The sequence below is a fragment of the Melozone crissalis genome, unplaced genomic scaffold (assembly GCF_028551555.1).
Source record: "Melozone crissalis strain CALT ecotype California unplaced genomic scaffold, PUWL_Pcris_2 ptg000027l_1, whole genome shotgun sequence".
Lineage (NCBI taxonomy): Eukaryota > Metazoa > Chordata > Aves > Passeriformes > Passerellidae > Melozone > Melozone crissalis.
The window spans coordinates 47,875,383-47,902,642 of NW_026535805.1; the positions used below are offsets into that span (position 1 = coordinate 47,875,383).

A 27,260-nucleotide genomic window follows, 5' to 3' on the forward strand; every position below is an offset into this window, starting at 1 on the left:
GCCTTCCTCCTTGTGGTTTTGAACCTGCATCAGGACATCAGCAGTCAGTAATTGTCTCCTCAGCACTTTGGCTTGCTCATTGTCATTTGACAAAACAAACCATCACTGATAGGAAGAGAGTTCAAAGGCCAAAGTACTTCAGCTGAGAAGTGTTTAGGAATCTGTGATGGGCTCACACTACAAGTGCAAGTAGGGCAGGCACAGAAACCTTAGGGTGCAAAAGCATGAAGGAAGCGGGTTGTTTGTTTGGTTTTTTTATTTGGAAGGGGGGAAAATTTCTTCCCCTTGCCTCCATAAGTTGCTACTCCAGGAACTAATCACCTGCTTTTCCCGAGCAAACTGTGACTAGGTAAAGCTTGGTAAAGAATTGAAAAAGGGTCTTGGGGACGGATAAATGAGACACATACATTGAAACATGAATTAGATCTATGAATGTAAATACATCTGCAGTCAGAAATCCACATCTGGCACAGCCACGTGGGTTTGAGGCTTGCATGCAAGAGAATGCCAAGGTTTGGACTGAACTGAGTCAGAACATTATAATTTAACAAATCCTCAAAGGCCGTGGATTGCAGTCTAGAGAATTTGTACAAGCACCAGGACATTTGCTGACTTGAATTTGCAGTTTCAGGAATGCCCAGTCCTTTGCAAACTTACATGAGCGACTTTGATAAAAAATTTTTATTTGGTAACTAAAAGCTTTTTACTATTTGTTTCTGGCAATGATGCCCTGGAGGGATTAAGAGAGTGAGAGAAAAGAAGGACTTGAACAGAATGTATCAGATGAAATCAGGGACTTTTTATCATGACAAATTTTCTCATTTTCTAAGAAAATCACACGTCAATTGTATTTCCCATTTCATGTGAGAAAATAATTGGTAATGCTTGTAGCTTCTGTGCACTATAGTGCATTTCAGGAATGTTCACATTCTGCCTCCAATATCAGATACTGAATATTAGTTCTTTACTTTTCTAGGCTTTCATATTCTAACCAGCCCCACATAAGCAGCTCTGTTGGACATTCAGTTGTTGCCCCCAGATAAAACACAGGTGTGAAGTGTGGGTTTGTAGGTGTATATCTAGTGTAAAGGTTAGCTCTTTAACCTAGCATAAACCTTTAGTTAATGTTGTGTTTGAAACTGTCATTTTTCACTTCTTCCTGACAGGCTTTCCCCATGAAGTAGGGGAATCCTCTGGATCTCTTTCTCATGAAGTGATGTGCTATTTGCTAGCCCATGTTTAGTTCCCCAAAAATATAGGAATATGTTCAATCTGTCACTTACATGTATCTTGGCATGTCAAGCTGTCTTTCTCCCTCTTCACTGGTATCATACTCATGCATTTCTGAACTATTGAAAGCTTGTGCCATATGACTTAAAACTTTGGATGTCACAGCATGCCTCAAAAGCTAAATGTCATGCCAGAAATAGCTGTACATGTAAAATTTGCAGATATATTCTGAGAGAGCATGAAAGTTTTTGTCATTAGAAACCTAAAGCCTATCTGAATTAAACACTTATAGTGAGAAATACCAGTACTGATACTTTAAGCCAATCACCAAGTAATTTGATTTAGGAAATAAAAACATGGAATATAATTAAAATGAGAAAATTACAGTACTGAATTACAGTTTTGGCAAAAGTTAATATCCTTACTCCATAGCAAAACTGAACGACTTTATAAAGCAGATTGTCCAATAAAAATAGTTATTTAGAGAGGCAGAGATTGGTCACAGGAAACAAAATGAAAAAGTTCATATTCCACACTTGCAATGTTCTTGTTTCGTAAATGAAAAGAGGTAAATTTAGATTGTATATAAGAAAGAATTATTTTACAATAAGGCTGGTGAAACACTGAAAAAGATTGCCCAGAGAAGCTGTGGATACCCCATCCCTGGAGCTGTTCAGGGCCAGGCTGGGTGGGGCATTGAGCAACCTGATGTACTGGAAGATGTCCCTGCACATGGCTGGTGGGTCGGACTAGATGATCCCTGAAGGTCCCTTCCAACCCAAAACATTCGCAGGGTCTATGACTTCTGCATCATATCGTGTTTCTTTCTTGGTCAGTAGCCGGCTGTTTCTTCCACAAGGCTCTGCTCATGAGCCCAAGTGCAAACCTGACAAAGCACAGCACCTGAGCTCATGTTTTTTTGCCTGGATATCTTACCAACAAGCATGACCAGAAAGAAGATTGCTAGGCTTCCAGCATCCAAGGCTATGTGACAGACACTTTGCTGGCAGCAGAAGGAAAACCAGTTATTTAACCTTATTTTGAGACATACTCAGTTCTTTTCTTTCTATATTTCCAGAGTCATCAATGACCAGTACACCTAAAAGTAAGCAGATTAATTGATTCGGAGTGGTAGGAAGCCAATACCACTTTTTAGATTCCTAAAACAGATTTTCAGAATTTCATGGAATCCTCTTGAAAAAAACAAAATTACTCTGTTCAGCTTGAAAACCACAAGAATACAGGTTGATGACAAGTGGCTTTGAAACAATTTTTCTACTCACATTCTCACTTGACACTAATATTTTAATGAAAAACACCATTGAAAAATCAGAAGCCAAGCGATTCCTCCCAGCTGTCACCAAGGGCTTTTTAAGATGCCCAGTTGTGGTGAAGGACAGCAGTCATCTTTTTAAGACGGATAAGTGAGGATCTGAGCAAGGCAATTCATTTCACATAACAGATTAACGCCTGGTGTCACATAGCAGCAAGTCTGGGGAGATGTTTGTCAGGGGAGGGTTTGAACTTAAGGCTTAGAGGTAAATGCTCCACATTCCAGATGCAGCTTCCTGAACCAGCCTTTCACTGGCTGCTCTCTGATTTTGAGGCTCTGAGACCTCTTTCCACTCCCAACACTTAGCATATCCAGGTGCTGGCTGTGTTTTTGTTTTCAGCCTGTCTCTCCCTGGCTTTTGTAGGATTTGGTTTTGTGTAGCATAAACTCACCTTAAGCAAGGAATAAAAACCAGCCCTATCATTTAGACAAACAGGAGGTAATTTTCCCACTAAATGGTAGCAATAGCATTATCCAAGGTGGGCTGGAATCCCTACACCCAGAGGAAATTCATACCATGTTTGCCTTTGGAAAGCTTACTCCTATTTGTTTTGGTCTGGAGGTAGAAGTTGAAATTAACTCTCCCTGTGCTGGAGGGTTTGCCTTGAACTTCTCCTGAATGTGAGGTAGCTTGAGTTGAAGGAGGATTAACTAAGTTGAAAACTTCAGGTTAATTTCTGATTTTACACTTCCCTTTTTTTTTTTTTAATTTTTTTCTGTGAGAGAATTTCCTCCTTGTCTGCTTTCTTAGAAAGTATTCCTGACTTCTTCAATCAGAGTAGATGTTCATGGCAAATGTATATTTTTAAAGTGTTATATCTGCTTCCAATGTCAAAAAGATCCATGGTAAAAAGTTAAAATGTTTTGTAGTAATTATTCTCGACTTTATTTGATCTTTAATTTTTCATTGCCTCAGCAGGTGCTGATGATCTTTGTACCATACAGAAATTTTTCAGGCCAAAATTGCTTCCCAGATCTTTAATGGTAATTGTTGAGATGAATGACTCTATTAGCATTTTTGTTTGCATTTAATTTTTTTTTCAGATGTGATTTAATGATGAGATGCTGGTCCCAAGAACCTCACAACAGACCTACTTTCTCTTGTATTCATGACAAACTGCAAGAGATAAAACAATCTCCACTGTCCTTCATCTGCTGCCTTGAAAACAGAGAGGCATCAATTGGAGTCATCAATGAAGCTTTTGAAGGTGAGTCTGGGCCAGCACCCACTCTTCTTGTGGCCTCTGCCCTGTGAGCAAAGTGCTTTTCATTGCATTTGTCACTGCCTCACAGTCTCTGGCTGTTACATGGAAACAGCAAAGATTTACCTCTATCATACTGAACATGTAAAGGTTCCTTCTGTGCCTGCAAGGTACAATGAACTAGATGAAGGCTGTGTAAGATTACCAAGCAAAAAGGCCCAAATGAGGTTGTAATTAAGCCTGACTCAGAGAGATATCCAATTTGCATCTGAATTCTTGGTAGTTCAAAACCCTGTTCTGCTAAAATAGATGCCTAAGTTCCTTGCAGAGCCAGGAGAGCCTTAGAAGGCCTCCATGTGGAAATCTGTCCCAATTTCAAACACGTCTATGCCCTCTCCATGAGCTAAACATGGCCATTAGGCACTTCCTCTAGGAACATTGGTTCAGAAGCCACCTGCAAGTGAGGCACCATTTAGGCACCCTAGTAAGGTAGCTTTTATCCAAGCCAAACCCTGGTCATTGAGGTCTTGCCTATGCTCTGCACACTGTGAACAAATAAACTAAGTGGTGTTAGGGAAGACACATTTAAGATATGGGACACAACAAAGCTCAATTATATAAGAACATTATTAAGTTTGTGAAGACAGGAATTAAGAGAAAAGGTAATGCTAAATTTGAAGTTGTCTGTGCAACTGGGATGTAAATAATCTAAATATGGAAATTAGCATCCTGGCTGGGCCTGAATATTAATCTATTCACATCCTGCAGTAATTCTTAACTAACAAAATATTGAGAAAAAGTGAACAATATTAGTAAAAAATGTGATCTGAATTCAACAAAAAGAAAGTTTTTATCGATTGAAATATTTCACTTTTATTTCACAGATTAATTTTTTCATTTAATCTGTTTGCATGCTATGGTTTTATAGTGGAAAATATTGAATGGTTAAAGAACTACTTTCCATTCTAGGAAAACCAAATCTGACTGTTTCTGAAATATCTAAAGGCTTCATTTTGGAAGTGATTTTTTGTAGTTTTCTTTTTTCCCTTCACAAATTGTTACTGAACTAGGAACTCGCCTGATTCACAAACAATTTTGATACTTCAGTACTTTACATTTTCCTAAAAACTTGCTGGTCCATCTCAGAAATGATCCAGTGCTCAATTACACAACTACATAGACATTTTTCTTTGGGATACTATCTATGTTAAATTCACTGCCATTGTCCAATTGTCACTTAATTTGATATTTTGCTAATCTTTATAATTTGGTGAAGCTTTACAAATGTCAGTTTATTTCCACTGTAGTTCCTCTTTATGTCAAATCATGCCTGTTCATGGCATGTTTACATTACAAGACTAAAAACTCTATAAAGACATGAAGGGACTAGTACAGATAATCTATCATTTCATGCTTTTTTAACAGCTGATATTGCACCCTTATGCTATAATGAAAAACAATTTGCATATAGTGTAATTCTTTAGTTTCTTTAAGGGTATCTTAGCTCTCAATAACAACACTCAGGAAAGGGATACTTAGTCTGGCACAAATGTAAGGCTGGCATTAGCTCAGGAAAGGACTACAGCCAATTAATTAGGCACTATGCCCAAGCTAATAGGCCTTACATTTTGGATGGACTTTATCTCACCTTAATGCAGCTGTCTACAGGCTAGGAGCCTCATCTAGGATACTCTTCTAGGGAGCTCTGAGTCAGAAGCAGAAAGTGACAGCTCCTGTTTTTTGGGCATGTATCACAGCAGGAAAGGGGTCACCTTTTGCCTGGTGACTTGCCATATTTAATTTGGTTCATGTAGCATCACAGGGTGGGTGAGACTGGAAGGGACCACTGGAAGTCACCCAGTCCAACATCCCTGCTCAAGCAGGGTCCCCCCAAACACATTGCTCAGGATAGCGTCCAAAATACAACATCTCAGCTGTAGTATCTCAGACTAGATGTTTAATTTTCAGATGGCTACAGGAGCACAGCATCCACTGGACACAAGGCTTGCACCCACTCCTGAACTAGTTTGATTTCCTGGCTTAGACATCTCTCCTCTGTGTTCCCTAACACCACAGGCAACAGAGACATGAAGGCTAACAGAGTTAAGTTCTTGTAGCATTACATCAATATCTGTCAAAATGTTTAGTAGGGCTGAAATTTCTGGAGAAACCTACTTTTCTTCTGCTTGGAACTGGGCAAAGGGTCTGGAAGATTGGTTACCATGTTTGTGGTGCAGTAGACCTGGCACAGATGTAACATGAAAGTGTTTTAATTTCAGTGCAAGTCTCTACTTATCATGGGTCAGATAAGCCTGATCTTTCTCCAGCTGTTAACTTGCTCAATTTAAGCAAATAATTACTTTCACTGGGATGACAAATACATATTCTTAACGTAAGAAACATTATTTTGCCAAAGTTTCAGGTTCTGCCACACAGCAGAGGTCACAGAAAAAACCCATTGTTTCATTTATTCGCCAGGAGCAAAAGTTACATTCTTAGAAATTACCAAGTTGCAAAGGAAAACATGGATTGAGGCTTCCATGAAGTGTCAGTTTGAAGGATAAAAATTTGAAAAAAAATCAGTTTAATACAGAAAATATGGTAGTATAATGGACTTTAAAGGTGGTCTTAATAATAGCTCTGTGCTCCATAATGTAATTTTAGTCAAAGAATCTGTTGAGAGGAGTCGCTTTTAAAATCGGACTCCATTAAACCTGCTTATAGTAACTTAGTTGGTAAAATCTGGCCCACTGTGGTAAGCAGGGCAATTCAGTGTAGGCAGAACTTTGGCTGTCAGAACTTCTACTTGGCACACTTTCTTCCTGAGCCTTGGACCTTTCCCCACCAGCTGTCATATTCCGTCTTCTGGCTTCCTCTCATTCTTCCCTTTCCATAGGTTCTGCCCAGCTGCTGTTGCCTCAGACCCATTGCTGGACCTGCATTGGGAGGAGAAGACAAAGCAATTGTTTTCATGCTTCCATTCAATGTTTTCATGCTTCAGTTCTCAAAAGTCCTTCTTTACTTCTCCTCAGGTTCATTTGATGATTCTCTTATAGGAAATAGCCGTCAGGAAACAGGGTAGCTTGAATTTTATTCATCTGCATATCATCCTTCCATTGAAATGGATTTTAAAAGACTAAACACTTGACTAGCTCTTTACATGTATAATGCCATACTAATTTTCCTGTATATTTATAATTCACCTGTAGGTTATCTCCCTCTTTCCCCAAGCAGAGTCTTAATAAGCCCATTAAAATGTTATGCTGTTTACTTGATTGAAGCTCTAGAGTCCTTGTGATGTCTTATTGTTGCTAGATTTTCTGACCAAGGACACATGCATGTCAATTTTCTGTAGCTCTCCAGCCTTGAATTAATTTGACAGCTTTTCTGCCTGCCATGTAAATCTCATGCAGTGGAATTCAGTGAGATGTGGGCTCCAGAAGTGATATTGATTTAAGCAAGAAAAGGCCATTCAGGTTCTACTTGAGTTTCCAGACTAAAATGTGTGCTCCACTATGACCCTGTCAAAAACAGTTTGGGGCATGGAATATGTCTCAGACTGTAATTTGTAACACATTGTATAATAAGTTGGTGATTTTTAAAATTTGTATTCATTTCTAGCTGGGACTAAGTGAAGTATTCCTTGTGTTCATAGTAGTAGTAGAAAGATGACAGCCAAAACAAATAATCCAAATTCTGTTCCATGATGGATTGTCCTCGACAATATTTTCCAAAAATGTTACACAGTCATTGGCCTTTGTGTGTAATGAAACTCTAGCCATGAGTCTCTAGCCAAGAAATGCTTGCTCTCTCCAGGTGACCTAGTTTCAAAAGAAAGAGACAAATGTCAAGCAAAGTGAAATTACATGCCTCAAAATAGCTAAGATACTTTGCCTTACATCTTCCAAATTCTGTTGAGTCTTACCTAGCCACACTTCTAGCAGGTCCATGCATGCTGTTGGTGATTTGCATAGGTGAGAGAGCTGAAAAACATTAGATTTTCTCAGTCACCTTAATGCCAGTGCAGTGTGACACAGAGATGGCAAGTGTGGGTAAACCAATACAGACAGGCTGCTAGTGGACAGCATGCTAGCAGGAGAGCATGGGCATGGCAAAAGGGGCACATGCTGTGTTAGTGCAAGAGTTACCCTTCTAAAGCAGGCATCAAGTGTCAATAAACACGCCTGAGCAATACCAGCACCTCCTGGTGCTGCTGCATTGGAAGGGAGGGAAGTAAATTCAGGGCCAAGGTCTACCAGTTTGAAGTTTTTCCTTCTTGCTCTGACAGGCTTCCCCAAGACATTGATTTTGGGCTTAAAGTAGCAGTAACAATATTTATTAGAGTGAGGGCAACATTATCCAGCTGGAGGAGGACTGAGACATCAGTGGGTTTTGAATTCAATGGGAATTTCCTGAGTACAGGCCCTGTCACCAGAGTTCCCATTCATTGCTGAAAGATAGTCTGTTCTTCCCCCAGTTCCAAGAAGTGCAGCATGCTAGAAGGACAGCCCTGCATTGCTGTAAAAATAACTGGACCATCTATTTTCAGACATCAGTTTTTACATTTGCACATATAAGAGAGCACTATAGCTTTTCAGGTCCTGTGAGTGCCCCTTTACAGATGGAAACACCTGTTTGATTTGGCAAACGTCTTTCCTGACATCAGACAACTGGGCATTAAGCAGCTGGAGAGACTTCTTGCCTTTATGACCTAGAAGGACTATTCTTATCAGGGCTACTCCTCACTATGGCTTTTGGACCTATATGGAAAAGATGTCTAATTGCTTAGAAAAAGAGGCTCCTCTGGCAAGAGGAGATGCCAGGCCTTTGGAGAAAATCCAGGATAAAAGACTAAAGATTGAAAGGAAACTTGTTTCGACTCAAAACCATGATTTTTAAATTCTAAACGGGAGATATTGCTTGAAAAATGTGGTAAAATACAAGAGTCAGAATTTAGTAATGTTTCTTTTTTTCATTTTTCTTTCCAAAGACAGTGTATTTATTTCTTCAGAAGTTCAGGTACTTGCTAAAACTGTCATCTGTATTTTTTTTAAATCTCAGTGCAAAATTTTGCACTGTGAGGACTTGATATTAAAGCTAGAATCAGCAATTTCATCATTAATTATATGTTTGCTCTCTGTACTAGCTGAGTACCTGTTTTCTGTTTCTCATGTAAGAGTCATCAGTATATTTCCTAAACCCAATTGCCTTTTAAAAACTACTCCACACACCTCTCTGAACGTAAAATAATCACTTGGGCAAATGGAAGCTTCTCTAAAGTAGATGTGTTGATAAGGAACAGTTTTAGAACCTTGTATCTAGTCTCCTTTGTATTTTTCTGAAATTCAGTAATCCTCTTCCCCACTTAGCTTAGTGAGCAGCTGACCCAAAGCCTGCAGAGGTCAGAGAAAAGCCTGCTTCCAAAAAGAGTGACTGGTTACAGCACTGCAAGAAAAGGGGAACTTGGTGGTGTAAAAGTTTCTTATTTGTACTCCAGACAAATGGTGTTTGATTCCAGAGAGTGTACATGAGCCATATGGTGCTGCAAGTGAAATCACACCAATACTTTGCCGTTGCCCAAAGGAAAAAATCAGATGGTGTAAGACTGTAAGAGCTGACATTTGTGTAGACAGATGTGGATAGATATGGGCAACTAAAACATAAAAACTGCCTTTACATTGGGTGTCTAGGCTGTCACCAGAGACTTGTAGACATATCCAGGGTATGTTAATGTGTATAGACAAGAATGTGGATTAAGCATCTCCACAAAGCGATTCATTCCTCCTTTCTCTGTTGACTGTAAAGACAGCCTAGGCAAGGAGCTTCAATGGGACATGTAAGACCTGGGTGGTTAAAACTTGGTAAAATGAATCTTGTTTTGTAACATGGAGAAACGGAGTGCTTTCCTGTTTGTGTAGTCTTACTGCATTGCAGCAAATGTAGAAGTGGGGTTATTTTTGTGCATTTATATTATACATTTAATGAACTAGATAAGAAGCAAGTTCATATCTGTAATTACTAGGACACAAAGATTTCAGTACACAGTTCTCTAAAAAATACATTAAAATAAAAAGAGAGGCACTGCTTCAAGCAGATTAGTGCAGTGGAAATGTAGGGTGAACAAAATTCTCACTTTTAGCACCTTTAGGGTCTGACAGAATAGCAAAGCTCAGTGAGTCACCCTCAAACCATGCAAGATCATATGTTTCATTAGGCAGGAAACACAGATATATCTCCACTGATACATAATACAGAGTGGAGTATTAAAACGGATATATATTTTTTCTATTTATATTCTTACTGGCTATGTGCAGAAACTGAAACACAGCTCCTCCAGCTCCAGGTGGCCATCAGGTATCAGGAAAATACTCTCTACACAGGAGCTGTCTCCTTGAGCTAACCAACGTGGCTGAAGTAAAGAAGTCAAGGTTCAATAGCCACCGTTTTCACCCTTAACAAAGATATGTCATCAGGTGTTTCTCTCCAGTGTGTTTGCTGGGGGGTATATCTTTCATCCATGCCAGTAAATCAGCCAGTCTCTTGTTTACTGCCACATACATTGTGCATCAGTGACAAAGGACAGAAAAAGAGAAGGGTATTACTGAGAAACAGGAAATGTGGCTGGACTTCTAAATACCTTACCATACTGAAGGTGCTAAGCATCCTATGGGATTATGTCACCCGGAATTAGTAACATCTCAGGCTGGCTACTTAGCTGGTGTAAATTGGTGGCACCCCACAGGTTTCAATGGAACTTCATTAATTTATGCTAGCTGAGGGTCTGGCCCTGAAATAGCTGTAATATAAGATCAGCATCTCTAGATCAGTTTATTCAGTCTCAACCAATCAGTTTTTCTACTGACATTCCTTCTCTTCTTAAATGTTGTCACCTTCTTGAATTTAAACACCAAAACCCCCTCGTCTGCTTATCAAGACACCACAAATATTTGCACCCTCCCAGGCAGGACTTCAAAACATGTTGTGAGCCCCCAGAGTTTACCAAGCAGGCAAGGACAGGCACTCTGTGACGGTGAGGCAGGACCCACGGCCTGGCTCGGCTCTGCGGCTGCCCTGCGACAGGAAGCAGCCGACTGAGGTGCTGGGATGGGGAAGGAAAAAGCATAGATTTTATCAGGTCAGGGCTGGTCTTCTCAGAGGAGGCTAAGCAAGCAAACTCTACTCCTCTATAGTATGAGTCAGAGATCATTGTTTCGTGTGTCAGCTAATGTGGGGCTCTCTGGAGTAAACTTCTGCCTATCCCCGGAGAGAGGGGTTGTAATTCATTTACCTGCAGTTTGGCCCACATGTGCTTAATGCACAAGTTCTGAGCACAGCCTTTAAGCTTTAAGCACAGCTCTACTAGGAAAAACGTCCAGCAAGGTCAAAGCCGCATGCATTTAGAACCTGAGACGTGTCTGTGCAAGTACAATGCTGAGCTTTGAACTTGCCATTTTAGCTGTAGGAAGCAGCCTGGGACAGCACAGAGCTCAGCAGGATCCTGCTTCTCAGTGGGGTACTCCTCAGCCCGTACAAAGCTCTGGACTGACAGGGCAAGCCTGCCTCGTGCCCTGAGGTAGGTTGTTTAAAGCAAACCTAGGTAACTCTACACTATGCAGCAGCTCACCATGTAGACAACCCCTCAGAATTCAAGCCTGTGTAGCTGAGTGTCTGGCATGACTTCAGATTTTATGAAGGTGCTCCTTGGATGTCTCCTCTTGGGGTGTTTTGTTGACTCAGGCCAGCTTTGCTTGTGAAATCTGAGGGGATCACATCACATGGTTTATCCTGCATTTACTCACGTATAACCCAGCATGACTGTACATCAATCAACTAATTTTAGCGATGTTAAAACTGAAAAGAAAATAGTGATATCTTATAAATATACCAACCTGCCTCTCCACTTTGGTTTTTCTCTGTCTTCCTTCAATTTCTTAACATTTTTTGGGAGGGCCTTCCAAAGATTATTCAGAGTTCTCTGACTTGACTTACAGCTTCCCAGGGTGCTGGTAGGGCTTCTAGTCCTCACATTTCTGGGGGAATTTCACAATATATCATGACTTTTTTCTTCAGTCACACTTTTTTAGTATTTTGTGTCTCCATCCATTTTTCTGCTCCAACTAAATGAGCAGAAATAATTTGCTTGCTTTGCTAACTACATAACAGACAAACATTGTACTCTATAACTTGAGATCCTTGTGCAGCTTTGCCTTGTAGAGCAGAATGGTGCTAAACTTTCATCAGCACTAAACACTGCACTAAGAGATGACTCAACAGTGAAGGAAAGGGCACTTACAGTCAAAAATGTCACAGTCAAAGTGGCAATGTGTCTTACACATGTCATGTCATAGGACAAAGGTCATCAATATTATATTCTTCCTCCATCATTGGATATGATAAGAATATTCTGCAAAAATAATATTTCTTCCTTATTGCATTCCCACAGCTCAAAAAGTAAAACCAAGGCAAAGTGTTTGAGTTTTTAGCTCTTTTTTTCTTAATGAGAAACACAGTGGCGCATAAGCTGAAAAAGGATTATAAAATTTTATATATTCTCTAGTTCTTCAGACCTGTTGGGGAAAGAATTAGTAATGTATCTATATATCTGGTAAAAATATCTCAGTGACCTCATACTCACATTTGTGTAAACATCACCTCATCAGTTCCAGATACTTATACAGGAAACAAATCTGAATGCTCCTCTAGTGTTCTATACTTAGGCAGGTCAGCCGGCATATGTCTGGTCTGTAAATACCCAGTTTTACTTGGGTCCTTATTTTAAGGTTTCCCTCTTAAGAGTTTGCTGCAAACGTCCCCTCAGCATTTGCCTGTGTGCCTTTTCCAAAGCAAATTGTCCCTGAAGGTTGCCATTAAGTTAAACAAAAAAGACAACTACAGAGAAGAGCTGAACTGGTTGGTAAAGGCTTAGTTGGAGCTGAATTACTAAATATGGCCATAATAGCCCTGAACTGACAAAGTGAGTATCAAAAGATTTCTCATTGCTGTCAGTCACTGTGGTATGTGACCACAGTTTGCTCTGTGTTCCAAACCCCATCTTGCTAACAGGTTTCTAAAACCAAAATTCTCTTTCAGGCTTTTCCTGATAATATTTCCTATGCTAATGGACTCTAGCATGTGGAATAAATTTCCAACTTTATAGCTTGGGGAGATGTGTGATTATAGTGACATAAGAAATTGTGTGTTGCCTGGTGGAATAGCACAATGCTTGTGATTCCTTTGAACAGATAACCCTGAATGTCATATGCTTAATTTTTTAGTTATGAAGTAAAATAAGGAGGGAGCGTAATAAAAGAAGGTACACATTACAAAAATAAATGCAAAAAATAGTAACAATTATAACTTGAGTGTTTAGTTAACAATTATTATATTTTTAAAAATTTATATCCCCGGCAATAAATCTCAAGCAACTATGTATAGATAAACTGCATCAAATTAAGGAAAAATGGAAAGTTTTTAAAATGTGAAAAACACAGTGGATTGCCAAGTTTAAGCTTCTGGAAGAGCAAAATACTACAGAGACAGAAGTCTAGACTAGTCCTCTAGAGAGACAGTATATAATGATTTTGTAGATAGAAAACTGCCAATGTTACAGGACTCTTTAGCAGTATTATTAGCAGGGTTACTACAAAGGTTCAGATTAAAATAATTTTTGCTTTATGCTTCTTTACAAGGAGAAGAAGCAAGTCATGCATTCATGACAGTATTGCTGCTTCTGGAGGTATGAACACTGATATGAACCTTTCCCAAGTGATTTATAGTTCTGGTCCACACAGACAATAGCAGAAAATAAAGTTGAATCACCATTCTTATGGGGTCACTAGACCAACTTTCTCCAGCAGCGGTCTGATTTTGTTTGCTTTCTAATACTGCATGTGTATTATTGAGTGTTGTATTTTCTTTTTTTTAAAGTTTTTAAAATATTTTTCCATTTTATTTTCCTTTCTCTTTCTTTTTTTTTTTCTTTTAATGCAGATAATGATATCCCATGTGCAGATTCAGACAGCATTCTTTCAGCCACACTAATGGAAACAAGGAATCAAGAGGGCTTAAATTATTTGGTACTAGTCAAAGAAGGCAACCCAGATGAAGAAAGCATCAATTCTGCTGAAATTAGTTAAGTCTGGTTACCACTGTTTAAGAGAGTGAAAGAGAAAAAACTCTTCAAAGAAGACACAAGCCAAGGAAAATATTCTGCATGTTATCATATTTACAGAGGTGTCTGAAAAAAAAAAATCAATTCTTTAATAAAACTACCAGAAAACATGACGAGGTACTGAATGTTGTTTATCAGGTTAAGACACCAATTACATAGCCTTTGATTTTCTACATGTTATGGTTTGGGTGCTTCACAGGAGATAGTTTAAAGCAAAAAAACTTGTATCACACAGTAAGGGATTTTACTGTGGTATTAAGTTTATGCACTCACACGTGCCTCAGGCACACAGCAGCCCTTCCAAAAAGGGAATACTGGTATGCTGCTTCAAAAAACAGACCAGCTTTTTTGTGAAGAAAACCAAACAGTTGAAGTCTAGTTTCACTGTGCACAAACAGGATTTTACAAACTGAAAAAACCCCATAAATACCAAACTCCAAATCAGAAAGCAGCTGAAGAAAGGTGACCAGGTTGTCCACTGCTGCAGGTGGTCTGTTTCCCTAATTATTTAAACAACTGTTTGCAATCATCTTGCATATTGAGTTGCACATTGGTCTGACAGTCAGGACAGTCCTGTTTTCTTAAATTTCTGCTCCTTTCCTTTTTGAATGTTCATCATCCTCATTTATTTTTTATCATACTGGGTGAAGGGAGGTACTCTTCCTTGGTGTTTGGAGATCAACTCAAAGTATGTTATAAAATTTTATACAAATAATTATTGAATAAAAGACAGCAATAAGCTTTTTTTCTAACTTTTCATCATGAACAGTAGTTTGCAAATTATACAGAGCTATTCACTGACATCTTTCAGGAAGCTAGAAACATGCTGCAATTTTATGCAAATATTTTATAATGGGGCACACTAGACAGTAGTAAAGGTTCTATCTGATGTCAGAATGTATACATTTGTGAGAAGCAACTCCACTGCAATCAAACTTCAAAAGTTTCTTAAATGGAGATTCAAAACAGATGAAAAAAAAGTGGACTGTCAACATTTTACTAAAATGAAATAGAAATTCCTAATTTTGAATTAGGATTCTTCAAAGTTTCTGAAAAAGCTCTTTGAAGCATTATATAAATATTTTTCTTCATCTACAAATCAGTGTAAAAGACAGATTTGCTAATAAATACAATTGCAGCACTTCACTATGCTCACCAGACCATAAGCAATGGATAAACAAATAAATACTGTATTATGTTTCCTTCCTCTGTGAGTGCTGCTTGATTGGTTGTACAGTGATTCCTTCCATTTCAGTAATTTAAAATTACTAACGTTTGCTAACCTATGGCATGTGGTGGCCAGAAACCAGGAGGATCCCTTTGCTGTAGCCACCACACCTGAATGTGCTCTGTGTGCATAGTTTGACTTAAGTCAAGAAGGCTGCTCAGTCAGCAACCCCCACACAAAGGTTTTGAACAATAGGACTCTGTATGATAGCTTTTTCTTTAGCAGGAGAAACCTTCAATCCTCCCAAAATTTTGTCAAGACAATACCCTTCACAGGCTTCATGAGCACCTGCGATGTGATATCCCAAGTCCATTCAGTTATGTGTAGGTCAGCATTTAAAAAGAATCATGGAAGAGCCTAACCAACGTGTGTAAACTGGGTTAGTGGGAAAGATGAGCATCAGGGACAGAGAGCAGCCAGGAGTAATGCCCTCCAGGCCTTGAAGCAGTCACAAAAACACAAAGCAGTACAGAAGGAAAAAGGGGAAGGTAATTCTTGTGTTCACATTTTGTAAGTGTTGCAAGGCAAGCCTAGTTTTAAAGAAAAAATTAGCACAGCATGATGAGAAAAAAAGTGCCAAGTTTAACACACTGCCAATAAATGAAACCTTAGGATACTGACCAGTGATCTATGTCTTTTGTACCTGATAATATGAAAAACGTATTGGACAGGATAAAAAATTAACTTCTTGATCCAAATTTGAGGATCCTGATCTATAACTTGTTGAATTCAATGGAAGACACAATACCTACCCTTCCCAGTAATTGTAGTCATCTGAGTCATGCTCAGTGATATAGTGAGCATGGCCCTACCCTTACACTGGCCAAAACTCCATTGTCCCTCCCTCATTTTCCTGCCTTAGAGAAGTAACAATGCAAATGCAACTATTCCAATGAGTTATGGTAAAGCTGAATTTGATGCAGGCAAACTTAGCCTCACTTGCTTCCACCCATGATTCTACTTGAAGGGAGTTTCTTAATCCCTCATACTTCTGCATCACCCTTCTCCTTACACATCTTTATGATTTCATCTTCTCTATCTTATTGAAGTGTTGCTTCCTCTCTTCATTCAAACTCTTCTTGATTATTGATGTCTTCCTCAGCAACACTTAGTCACTATCAGGAGGTCACCTCTTGCCTTCCAGTAGACAGATCTGATTGCAGTTTTCATGCTGCTTTTTGACAGAGTAGGAATGAGAATGAAAGACCTCTTAAACACATTCTCTCTTGGGCAGGGAAATGGGTACTACCTAGCCTGTGTTTGCCTCCATTTTTCACCTCCTCCTATCACAGATCAAGGGAAAGAGTCAAGAAACCCTTGAGTTCAACTGTCTTGATTTACGTGACTACAGATTTTAAATAAATATAAATGGATTTAAAGGTGATAACATCATTTAAAGAAAATAAATGTTTATCAGAAATATTATCTGTGAGATAAGGATAGTATAAGGCATGTGGACCATGCTGTAAATCAGGTTAGATTTGTTAAGCTAAGCTGATGTACAGCAGTATAAAATCTGTCTCCAAGTGTTTAGCTTAATTTTGTCCTGAGACAAATAGACCTATGCCCAGCCAGTTCCTAAAAAAAAAGAGGACTAATCTCTTTAAGTGTCCTCCATTTTATTGCTGAGCATGACATTTCATGGCATGCAATATCTCTGGTTAATTTGAGTCATCTGCCTGGTTGTGTCCCCTCCCAAATCTTGTGCACCTTCAGTCTATTTACTGGGGAGGGGGCACAGAATGAGAAGCAGAGAAGGCATTGATTCTGTGCAGACACTTTTCAGCAATATCTAAAATATTACTGTGTTATCAGTACTGTTTTGGTTGCAAATCTAAAATATAACACAAGATGAGCTGCTGTGAATGAACTCCAACCCACTACAGCCTCTAAGCTGCTGGGGAGAAGAGACATGCTCTCAGGCACTGAGATGGGGTGATCTCCTGATCTCACCAGGAGATGCCCCAGGTGAGTCTCTGGGCCATAGCCAGTTCCTGTCTCAGGCTCTTTGGTGTTCCTTGACGCCAGAACAAACACTGAGCAGCAATGCTGAGCATGCTGCACAAATGGTGCCACACACACAACCCACAAGTGCTCCCAAATGGCCATGGCTGAACTCTGAGCTGTGCTTGGATAGACATGGATATATCGTGTGTCTGTAGCTGATTTGTCTTTGATATGCACTTGAATAGGTGAAAAATAGTCTACTTCTGCCTGTAAATAGAATTTTCTACAACTCAACACAAATGCTGTGGTGATTAATTAATGTGTGCAAACTCTTTTGTAAATGTGAAGTGTCATAGCAGATGTTACTGATGTACTAAGGCAGAATTTTCAGTCTTCTGAATTTCAAGTCTTCTCTTTTTAGGCCTACAGCAGGTGATAGCACTCAGCCATCGGTGCATTTCTGTTTTTCAGGGTGGATTGCAAGAGCTTTTGAGCTGGCACATACTGATGACCAGAGCTATCCAAAACCTGTGTACCTCATGCTTTCTATTTGGGGTCCATGATCAGGATACTATGAAATAAAAACAATTTTTTATGACAAGAATATTAAGTTCTTATTAGATCAAAGATAAAATTATGGAAATGTCCATGTAGCTGAGAGATATGCCAGGCTCTAGCAGGATCATTCTGAGATTCCCATGTGTCACAGAGGGAGTGCCCAGTGACATAAGCTATGGGAATGTGGCTGAAGGGAAAATGTACACAGCTTGAAAGGATGATTTGTTGAGATATGAAAGGCAAAAGACATCCTTGGTTTTATCACATTAGACAGAAAAACTTGGGGTGTCAAGACAATTTCTTCGCCTTTTTTGTATTTTACATTCAGGTCTCATCTTTTCTGGGAGACTTTACTGTCATTCATTCAATGGCATCATCACAGGATTTGGGAAACTTAAGAATGACCACCAGAAAAGCAGAAGGTTGTATTGCTATATTGCTAACACAAGTTTTTTTCTATTAGTGTTTGTTACCTGCTCCTAAGTGGCGAGGACACAAAAGTCAAGGACCAAGTTCACCTCAGCCTAACTTGTCTGAGAACGTCAAGCCAGGCTCCAGCACTGAGATTAAAGTTGTTGTTCATCAGCTTTCCTGGTGCCCTAGATAACAGAGCCTAGTAACACTCTCTGGATCACAATGTCTTTCAAAATTTGCTTCTCTCACCTTTTGTATAGAAGGGCACAAATATCCTGACAGCAGAATCACTGCACCCTTGCTTTCCATGATGGTTTTCAGCAAAGAAAGTTTTACAATCTATTTCACTTGACTGATGTCTCCAGGTAATTTCCTCTTTTTTTAAATTTTCTTTGCCATCTGTGGCATGCTATCTGTGATGATTCAAGTCCTCAGGTGTGACTGAGCACAACCAGGTGAAATTGATCTTCTTTAATTTGGGTTTAGAACTATGCATTTTAATGGTGAAGGCAAGCTTTAGATTCAAATTTACCTCTTTCTACACAAAATTTATATTATTCAGCTAGACCTGAAAAAGGATGTTGCAGAAAATGTCTGTAAGATAGGCTAGCAGGTTTGCTAATGGTTAAAAAATTCTAGCTCAGTTTCATTTAATTAATTCTTGAAAATCTTTGTTACACACACACTTCTAGTTGCAGAAGCTTGCAAATCAGCTGGATTTTTCAAACAATCGTGGCTCTATTTATAATGACACTTAGCAACTCTAACTGATTATGTTTTAACTCTAAAAAATGGCCAGAAACACAGGGTATCAAAGCCAAGTGAAGATGCCAAAAATATTGTTGTTATTGCTACTGACATAACTGATACTGCTGTATAAATAATCTTTTTTATGATGTGTTAACTTCTTTATAAGACATCTTCAGTTTGGAGGCTGTTCATTGCTGCCTTCTATCTTTCACTGTAAGAACAGAGTTGTAAAATAACCACTCTCTGTTTGGATTTTAATTTCTTTTGTAATTCTGTTGACATAGCTGGATTTTCTTTCTGGAATAGAATCCTTTAGGTTGGAAAAGACTTCTAAGATCATTAATTTCAACGAGCAACCCAGCAATTCCAATGCACCATGTCCCTAAGCACCACATCTACGAGTTTTTTAAGTACTTCCAGGGATGGTGAGTCCATCAGTTCCCTGGGCAGCCCGTTCCAATGCTTGATAGCCTTTTTGGAGAAGAAATGTCCCATAAAACCCAACCTAAACCTCCCCTGGTGCAACTTGAGGCTATTTCCTCTCATTCTGTCACTTGTTCCTTAGGAGAAGAAACAGACCTCCACCTTCTTACAACCTCCTTTCAGGTAGTCATAGAGAGTGATAAGGTTACTCTTGAACCTCCTTTTCTCCAGGCTAAGTAACACCAGTTCCCTCAGATGCTTCACATAAGATTTGCGCTCAAGACCCTTCGCCACCTCTGATGCCCTTCACAGAGTCACAGAATCAAGGTTGGAAATTATCTCCAAGATCATGAAATGTTGTCATTATAGTGCATGAGTTCTATTGTCATTACAAGGGTTCCATATTGCTAGAGTTTCATACCTCCTTGAGGTTTCCTGTAGGCAGCTCCCCTAGGCACTGACTCCCCCTTGTCCTCACAGCAGCCAACTGACTCCAGTTCCCTCAGCCAACCAATCCACTCTTTTATAACACTCTGCTGATTGGCTACAGCTGCGGCCTGGTAAAGTCAGGTCTGCTCCTAATCCTTAATAATTGGCTCAGCTGCAACTCTTTAGGGGGTAAGATTGCTTTCTATACTACCTTTATTTACTTATATTCTATCCCCCTACAATGAAGTCCAACTTTTGACCAGCCACCACTTTGTCAACTAAACCATAGCACTAAGTACCATGTCCAGTCATTTTTTGGACACTTCCAGGGACAGTGACTCTGCCATCTCAGCAATCCATTCCAGCGCTTGACAACCCTTTCCATGGAGAAATCCTTCCTAATAGCCAACGTGAACCTCCTCTTGCACAGCTTGAAGATATGTCCACTTGTCCTGCCACTTGTTGCCTGGCTCTTCACTACAGCTTTCTTTCAGGCAGTTGTAGAGAGTAATAAAGTCTCCTCTGAGTCCCCTTTTCTCCAGTCTAAGCAATCCCAGCTCCCTCAGCTGCTTCTTATAAAACTTGTGCTCCAGACACCTCACCAGCTCTGTTGCCCTTCTCTGGTCATGCTCCAGCACTTCAGTGTCCTTCTTGTTGTGAGGGGCCCAGAACTGGAGGTAGGATTCCAGGTGTGGCCTCACCAGTGCTGGGTACAGAGGGACGATCTCTTCCCTGGTGCTGCTGGCCACACAATTTCTGACACAAGCCAGAATGCCATTGGCCTTCTTGGCCACCTGGGCCCAGCTGGATCATGCTAAGTTAGATGCCAACCAGCACTCCCAGGTCCTTTTCCTCTGGGCAGTTTTCCAGCCATTCTTCCCCCCAGCCTGTAGTGCTGCCTGGGGTTGTTGTGACCCAAGGGCAGGCCATGCCACTTGAACCTCATCCCGCTGGACTTGGCCCATGGATCCGGCCTGTCGAGATCCCTCCACAGAGCCTTCCTGCCCTCCAACAGATCAACACTCCTGTCCAGCTTGGTGTTACCTGCAAAGTGGCTGAGGCATATCACTGGTAAAGATATTAAACAGGACTGGCCCCAGTACTGAGCCCTGGGGGACACCACTTGTGACCGCTGCCCACTGGATGTAACCCCACTGACCCCTGCTCCCTAGGTCCGGCCATCCAGCCAGCTTTTCACCCAGTGAGCTGGGTAAAACCCCAGCCAAGCCATGAGCAGCCAGACTCTTCAGGAGAATGCTGTGGGAAACAGTGTAAAAGGCTTTGCTGAAGCCCAGATAAACAACATCCACAGTCTTTTCCTCATCCACTGAGTGGGCCACCTTGCAGGAGATCAGGTTAGTCAAGGAAGACTTGCCTTTTGTAAGCCTGAGCCTGATGCCCTGATTGTCCTGCATGTGCTGTGTGATGGCCCTCAAGGCGATCTGATCCATTCACATCTTTTCTTCAGGGAATGATTTCTGGGATGTCTACCTATCTACATACAGAAATAAATTTATGGGGAAAAGTGTTACTAAAAATCTCTTTAGAATTCTTTGATTTAGTTTTATATTGTGAGTAAAATACTCAATCTTGATGGAAGCAATTTTAAAAAAATGGTGACAAAGTGACTATAGCTGCAAACACCCTATAGTTACTATGTTTGCACAGTTATGTTTTGGCTCAGATCACAGAGTCCTGCAGGTCCTAAGCTGAATATATGTTACTGGGGCATGGGAAGCAATAAAAGATATATGAGTTATAGGATGACTTTAAAAAAACAAGCCTATGTGCAAGGAGTTTGGACTGTGAATTGTCTTATGACTGTTACTCTAAGGACTAAACAAATATAAAAATTGCGAATTCTTAACTGATCTACTTTTTTTTTTAAATGGCATAAATGTCAAGTTAAGTGGCAAAGGAAAACAATAACATTCTCTTGGAAATACACTCCCAAAGAGTGTAAACAAAATCAAATAAAAGTGCTGTCTTAAATATGGGATTTGCATTTTCTTAGCAGAATAAACTCTCTGCCTTGACTCTCTGTGCACTCACTGAAGTGGAGGTCATGCCTAGTGACAACTGGGAGCTGTTCCTGGAGGCTTTCTTGCCTTTTTAGGTTGTGAGGGTCTCTGTGTGTTTAGGATAATATGATTGACGGCTCCACTCTGGCCCCAATTAGCACCCTATAATTTATTAGCTTCTGCTTTCAGATTATGCGCTAACTTCACAAATATTTCAACCACGGAAACAGCAGCTATCAAGTGTCTCTTTCCTGATCCAGCTTACTTGGACTGCAGTTAAATACAAGGAGGGAGCTGTGTAGGTCTGTCAAGAGAGAATAATCATTTGCGTCTCTGTGCAACTGAGGCTGTCACAGTTCTTTAGAACCCAGCTTCTGGAAAAACGGAGTTTTTCCACTGGGTCAGAATCAGGGGTTAGGTTTGGTTCCTGCCACAGAGGTTCACTGCAAGATTGATACCAATTGCACTGGCTCTTCCTGAAAAGGCCCATGTTTGTCCAACTCTGTTTATCATGTAAATACTGACTCCATGCAAACAACATTGGCACGAGAGTTTGTGTCCCTCCTCACACTGTTTCTTTGCTCCGTGCTGCTGTGGCGTGGGGCCAGAGTGCTAAGTGCAGGAGGGAAGAGCCTGGGTGAGGCAGGAGAACAGAGAGGAAATGAGATTCAGGGCTCAGGCTGAGGATAGAAGTCAAGGAGAGAAGAAGTCGAGAAGTTGTGGTGGGTATGATGAGGGAGGAGAAGCGCCTTGCAGCTGTACCCAGGCCAGGTAGGGCAGAAGGAAATGCACCATGCCACAGGGAGATGGAGTACCCTCAGTAATATCCAATGTGCTATTACATCTCCTAATGGGACAGCACTCCCGCCAGGTGCTTACCCTGCCTTTACCATGAATGAATAAGCAACTGGCACATACCTAATGAAATGCTTCTGTCCTTGGCCAGCCTGTGCTTTTGTGGGCTGCAGCCGACAAATGAAGTGCTCATGCATGAGACTGGGGGCCAGGAGAGAGCGCACCTGCACCCTGCAGCCCAGTGCTCCTGTACCTCTGCACTCCTGCACTGCTGCATGCCTACACTCCTGCACCCTGCACACCTGCACCCTGCATCCCTGCACTCTTACACTCCTACGGTCTTGCACCCTGCACACCTGCACATCTGCATTTGCGCTCTCTGCATCCCTGCACTCCTACACTCTCCCACTCCTGAGTGGGCTCTTCCAGCACCTTCCCTATCTCTTGGGGGACCTGGTGCAGAGAGGGCAGGGGCAGGAGGATGGGACATAGCACCCCAGGGCCTCTCTGCTGCAATTTGCACTTACAGCTTTGATGCACATTATTCCTGGGTTATACCTGGCTAAGGAGGCAGTAGAAGATGCACTGCTAAAGTAACTCCACCTTTAAGACTAGAAATGGACATGAAGAACCCAGGCTGAGTAGCTTGTCACTACATTCAGATTAGATAATAGTGTTACTATGCTGACAACTAAATTAACAGCATCGTTCCCTAAGCTGTAGTCCCAAAGCTTGGGAAATGACTGAAGGAAAATTTTTCTTTTTCTTTTTCTTTTTCTTTTTCTTTTTCTTTTTCTTTTTCTTTTTCTTTTTCTTTTTCTTTTTTTTCTTTTTCTTTTTCTTTTTCTTATTCTTTTTCTTTTCTCCCTTCCTCTTCCTCTTCCCTTTTCTTCTTTTTTTGTCTTCTTTTTCCCCTATTCCTTTTTTTAAAAATGATCTTGCTACTTGCTACTTGCATTTCCCTGTGCAAAATTGCCTAGCATACAAAATCAGTGTCTCACTCCTGAAAATAACCATAGGACTCTCTCCTTTCCCTGCTGCAACTGCCCCTCTGGGTGGCAGGCCCGGGAAGACAGCCAAGACACTACAATCCTCCACAGGAGCTGGCTCATCCTTCTGTAATCAAAAGGGCACGTTAATTACAACACTTGCCCAGAAAAAGATGCACAGCAACTGTCAGTTAGAGAACGCTGCTGCATCCAAAGCCACCAGCAGCATTTTCCTCCCTTCCAAGAAGGGCCCAACATTTAAGCGCTAGCTAGAGCTTGTCTTGTGAGCCTAAATATGACTTCAAAGGGAAGGTGAGAAGGGTCGGCAGCTCCTGACCCAAGGAGGAGACAGGGCAGATACATTTCCCCAGCGGCAGCAGCACACAGTCTAGGGGACGCAAAAGGGATTATTCAACCTCTCTTTCACCCTCTGTCCCCTCCCTTCCTCCTCCTCTGATGGGGGCTCCTATGGAAGGCACACTAGGAAAGTAGGTGAGAAATAAGCGACACTACCCTAAAGCTCTCCAACATTAGACTCCAAGTGTAGAGGCACATATACGCATTCAAGAGTTTCATGCTTTACTCTTGTGACTGCAGCAGTACTGAAGCAAAGACCTCATTAAAATAAAGTGGAGACTGCTCCCACAAATGCCATGCTCTATCCCCACCTCCATCCTTCCCTTGACAGATCCCTTTCAACATCAGAGATAATCAAAACAGTATACTCCTTCATGCTTTGCTGATTTTCAGCTATTTTCATAAAGGGAATTAAGTACCTGTGGTGAATACATCCAGAGCTCATTTTGGAAACTCCTTGTGGAGGCTACTGGGCAGCAGCAGGTACCCTTGCTGTGTCCATGCTCTGTAGCAGATGCTTTCCCTCTGCCTTCTTCGCTGGACTCTGCACGAATGGGTCTGAAGCTGTTTGTGTCTGTTTGTCCATCCCAGCTGGGCTACTCTGTTTGTCAGGTGGGCAGCTAGAGAGCACAGTGGGGTGCATGACATTCAGAAGGGGACAGCAGGAGGATCTGCTGTCCAGGCTGCAGAGATGGGGACTCACATCCCCTTCAGTGCGTGACAAGCATGTGACAGGTAATATTTACATAACATCTAAGAAGGGTTTCTTTTGTAATTCCAGATTTTCTACAAGCATTCATGACTAAGGGAGTAGTGACCTATGATGCAAAGAGGAATGAAACAGGCTTGAGAAATGGCATGGTCACGTGCACTCTTACTGCATTAGGAGCTGTGGCCCCAGTCCTGCAAAGAGTAATGCCCAAACCTTAAATGTTGGTGCTCCTTCAGGAGTCTGAATAACACAGAGCGAGCAAAACTGCAAGGATTAGCCAAAACAGGGCATGTGTGCTTTCAGGCTGCAGTCCACCCAGAGTAGGACTGTTTTATAAAAGTTGTTTGTACTTTTAGCACCTTGAGCCACTGTCTTGGCTTTTGTGTTTAGATGTTTTCATGATAAAGCAGTAAAAAATGTACTCACAGAACAAATGGCAAAACCAATATTCATGGATTCATTGGATAAATTCTCATGCTCGAATATATTCACAGTCAAAATGGATTGTAAATGGCAATGTAGCAAATGACTCATTTATGCTTACATGAATATTTTCAAATGTATTTGGGCTGCGTCACTTAGCCCTCCTTGTTAAGAATTGCAGAGGAGAGGGGAGAAAAAAAGAAAGAAAAAAGAAATAATTGTGGTGAAGCACGACCAATCACAGACTCAGATTTACCTTTAAAAATAAAACAAACTTAAAAAACAGCCTGAGAAAGCCCTCAGGAAAATGCTCACAAAATGATCCTGCTAACTTAAAGTTTCTGCAGTCAAACCAGTGCTTTTAATTACTTTTCTGCTTCAAAAAGCAGGTGCCTTCTTCCTTGATAAACACCTTGGAATGTTTTTGATTTAATAAATAATGTAAATTCTGGAGTCATTCCCTTGCCCTTCGCAGCTTGTCTGGGCTCTAGATATTTGCAGACTGAGGGAAAAATACCCATTGGTTTGTCTGGCTGAGGGAACCACGGCAAGCTCCCCCTGCCATTTCTTAAGCTCCGGCTGGAGCTGCTCCGGGTCAGCTTCTCACAGTATGTACTCACACTGCTTTGTCAAACTCTTTCTGTTGGGATTCCTATTCTTTCCCAGAAATTGAGTTTTAACCAAACCTAGGAGAAGCAAGTTTGGGTTATTCATAACTCCACTCCTGACACAGGGTGAACATTATGCCAAATTTTGTGAGAGTTTGAAAGGTAAAAGCTCTAATCTCAGAACAAAAGTTCATTTTCTACTGCTTCTCCCAGTGTCAGGGGGTAATGTTAGGAATTTCCTACTAAATGCTTTAAAATTTGTCAGCCTCAAAGACATTACATTAAGAGGGAAAAAAAAAAACCAAAACAGAAAAAACACAAAACACAGTAGTGTTGGGAACAGATATTCGTCTATAAAAAAAGTCAGCTTTTAGGTATAGGGTAAGTGCCATTTCTGCCCTGTTTCATCGATTATTCATCACCTGGTAGTAACACTTTACCACCTCAACAGCAGTTCTATAAGCTACAGTCCCCTCTGTTAGCTGAAGAAATATGGACCAGCTCCCTTACTTTAACCAATCTTACAGCCACACCATACTCTAAAATGTAGCACTGCAATGGTCTCATATTTTCTTATATTTTGTATTTATCTCTGTGTATTTTACTCACTAAGAAAATATTTTCAGCTGTTAAGATTTCTATTTATCTTTCATGCAAAATAATAAAATAACTCACTTCATCCACATGAGAGATACAGTTTCTGGTTCACCCTGAAGTTTTCAGTTTGCCTCATTTCTCTTATTTAGCTTTAATTCTTCATGAAAGTACACAGGATGAATGAAGGAGATACCTTTAATACACCTTTGCTACTGTTAAATATCTATTTGCCCCTTTCAAAAAACCCCCCAAAAAACAACTACTAAAGTGGCAAAATGACAGCAACAAGTAGACAAAGGGAAGTGTTAGAGGCAACTCAGCACTTATGTCCACCAAGTGCTTTTTGTGCTGGTGTTCCCTTTAAAGGCTGTTGGGTTGGAGGTGAGCCATTCTTCATTGGATTCCTTTCTCCCCCTGCTTTAAGAGGGTAAAACTTTCACCAGAAAATGTTTATTGTAAAAACAAAAAAAAAAAAAAAGAAAAAAAAAAAGAAAACACCAAAAAAACCAACTAAAACCAAACAAACAACCCCACCCCCAACCAAACAACTGTTATACAGCCAATGCAATGTGCCAAAGTCTGAGAAGTGCCACCTTGGTTTTCGTCTTTCTGGGATTTAAGCAGTTGTGAGGGGAACAGCTGCATATCTGTAAGTCCAGGGCAGGTGGCCCCAGTCAGACACTTGCCACTCACAATCACAAAGTTGAAAAATCTGACCAGTTCCTTGATAGTCTGAAAAAGTTAGTGAGTTCCAGTTTCTTCTCCTTTTACTTTTCTGTAATGCAAAATAAAAATCCAGTTCAAAACTGCTGAGTATCTTTCCCATGGTTGCATTCAAGAAATAACTTTCACTGCCATAAAAATATATTCACACCACTAAAAAACCCCCAGAATTTCCTCTGTTGCCTGTGTGAAGGCCAGTGGTTTTGCATCACCATCCACAACGTCATTTGACTCTTTCAGAGTAGTCTGGCTGCAGGTCTGGCTGTGGGGTCTGCTTAAATAGAAGTTCAATGTCTTTGGCTCTCTTCTTGCAACAGAACGACTTTCCTCTCCGAAATAAGTCTAAAGTA

The 27,260-nt window shown here is 40.6% G+C and overlaps 1 protein-coding gene across 1 annotated transcript in view; it reads left to right on the forward strand.

Annotated features, from left to right (window-relative positions):
* The window catches only part of ROS1 (ROS proto-oncogene 1, receptor tyrosine kinase), a 67,982-nt gene extending 54,081 nt beyond the window's left edge, over nt 1-13,901 (forward strand). Inside the window, exons 43-44 of the mRNA XM_054279839.1 lie at nt 3,608-3,771; nt 13,756-13,901. Of these exons, the coding sequence (XP_054135814.1) occupies nt 3,608-3,771; nt 13,756-13,901 (310 nt within the window). The remainder of the gene's footprint in view (nt 1-3,607; nt 3,772-13,755) is intronic.
* The last annotated feature ends 13,359 nt before the right edge of the window (nt 13,902-27,260 follow it).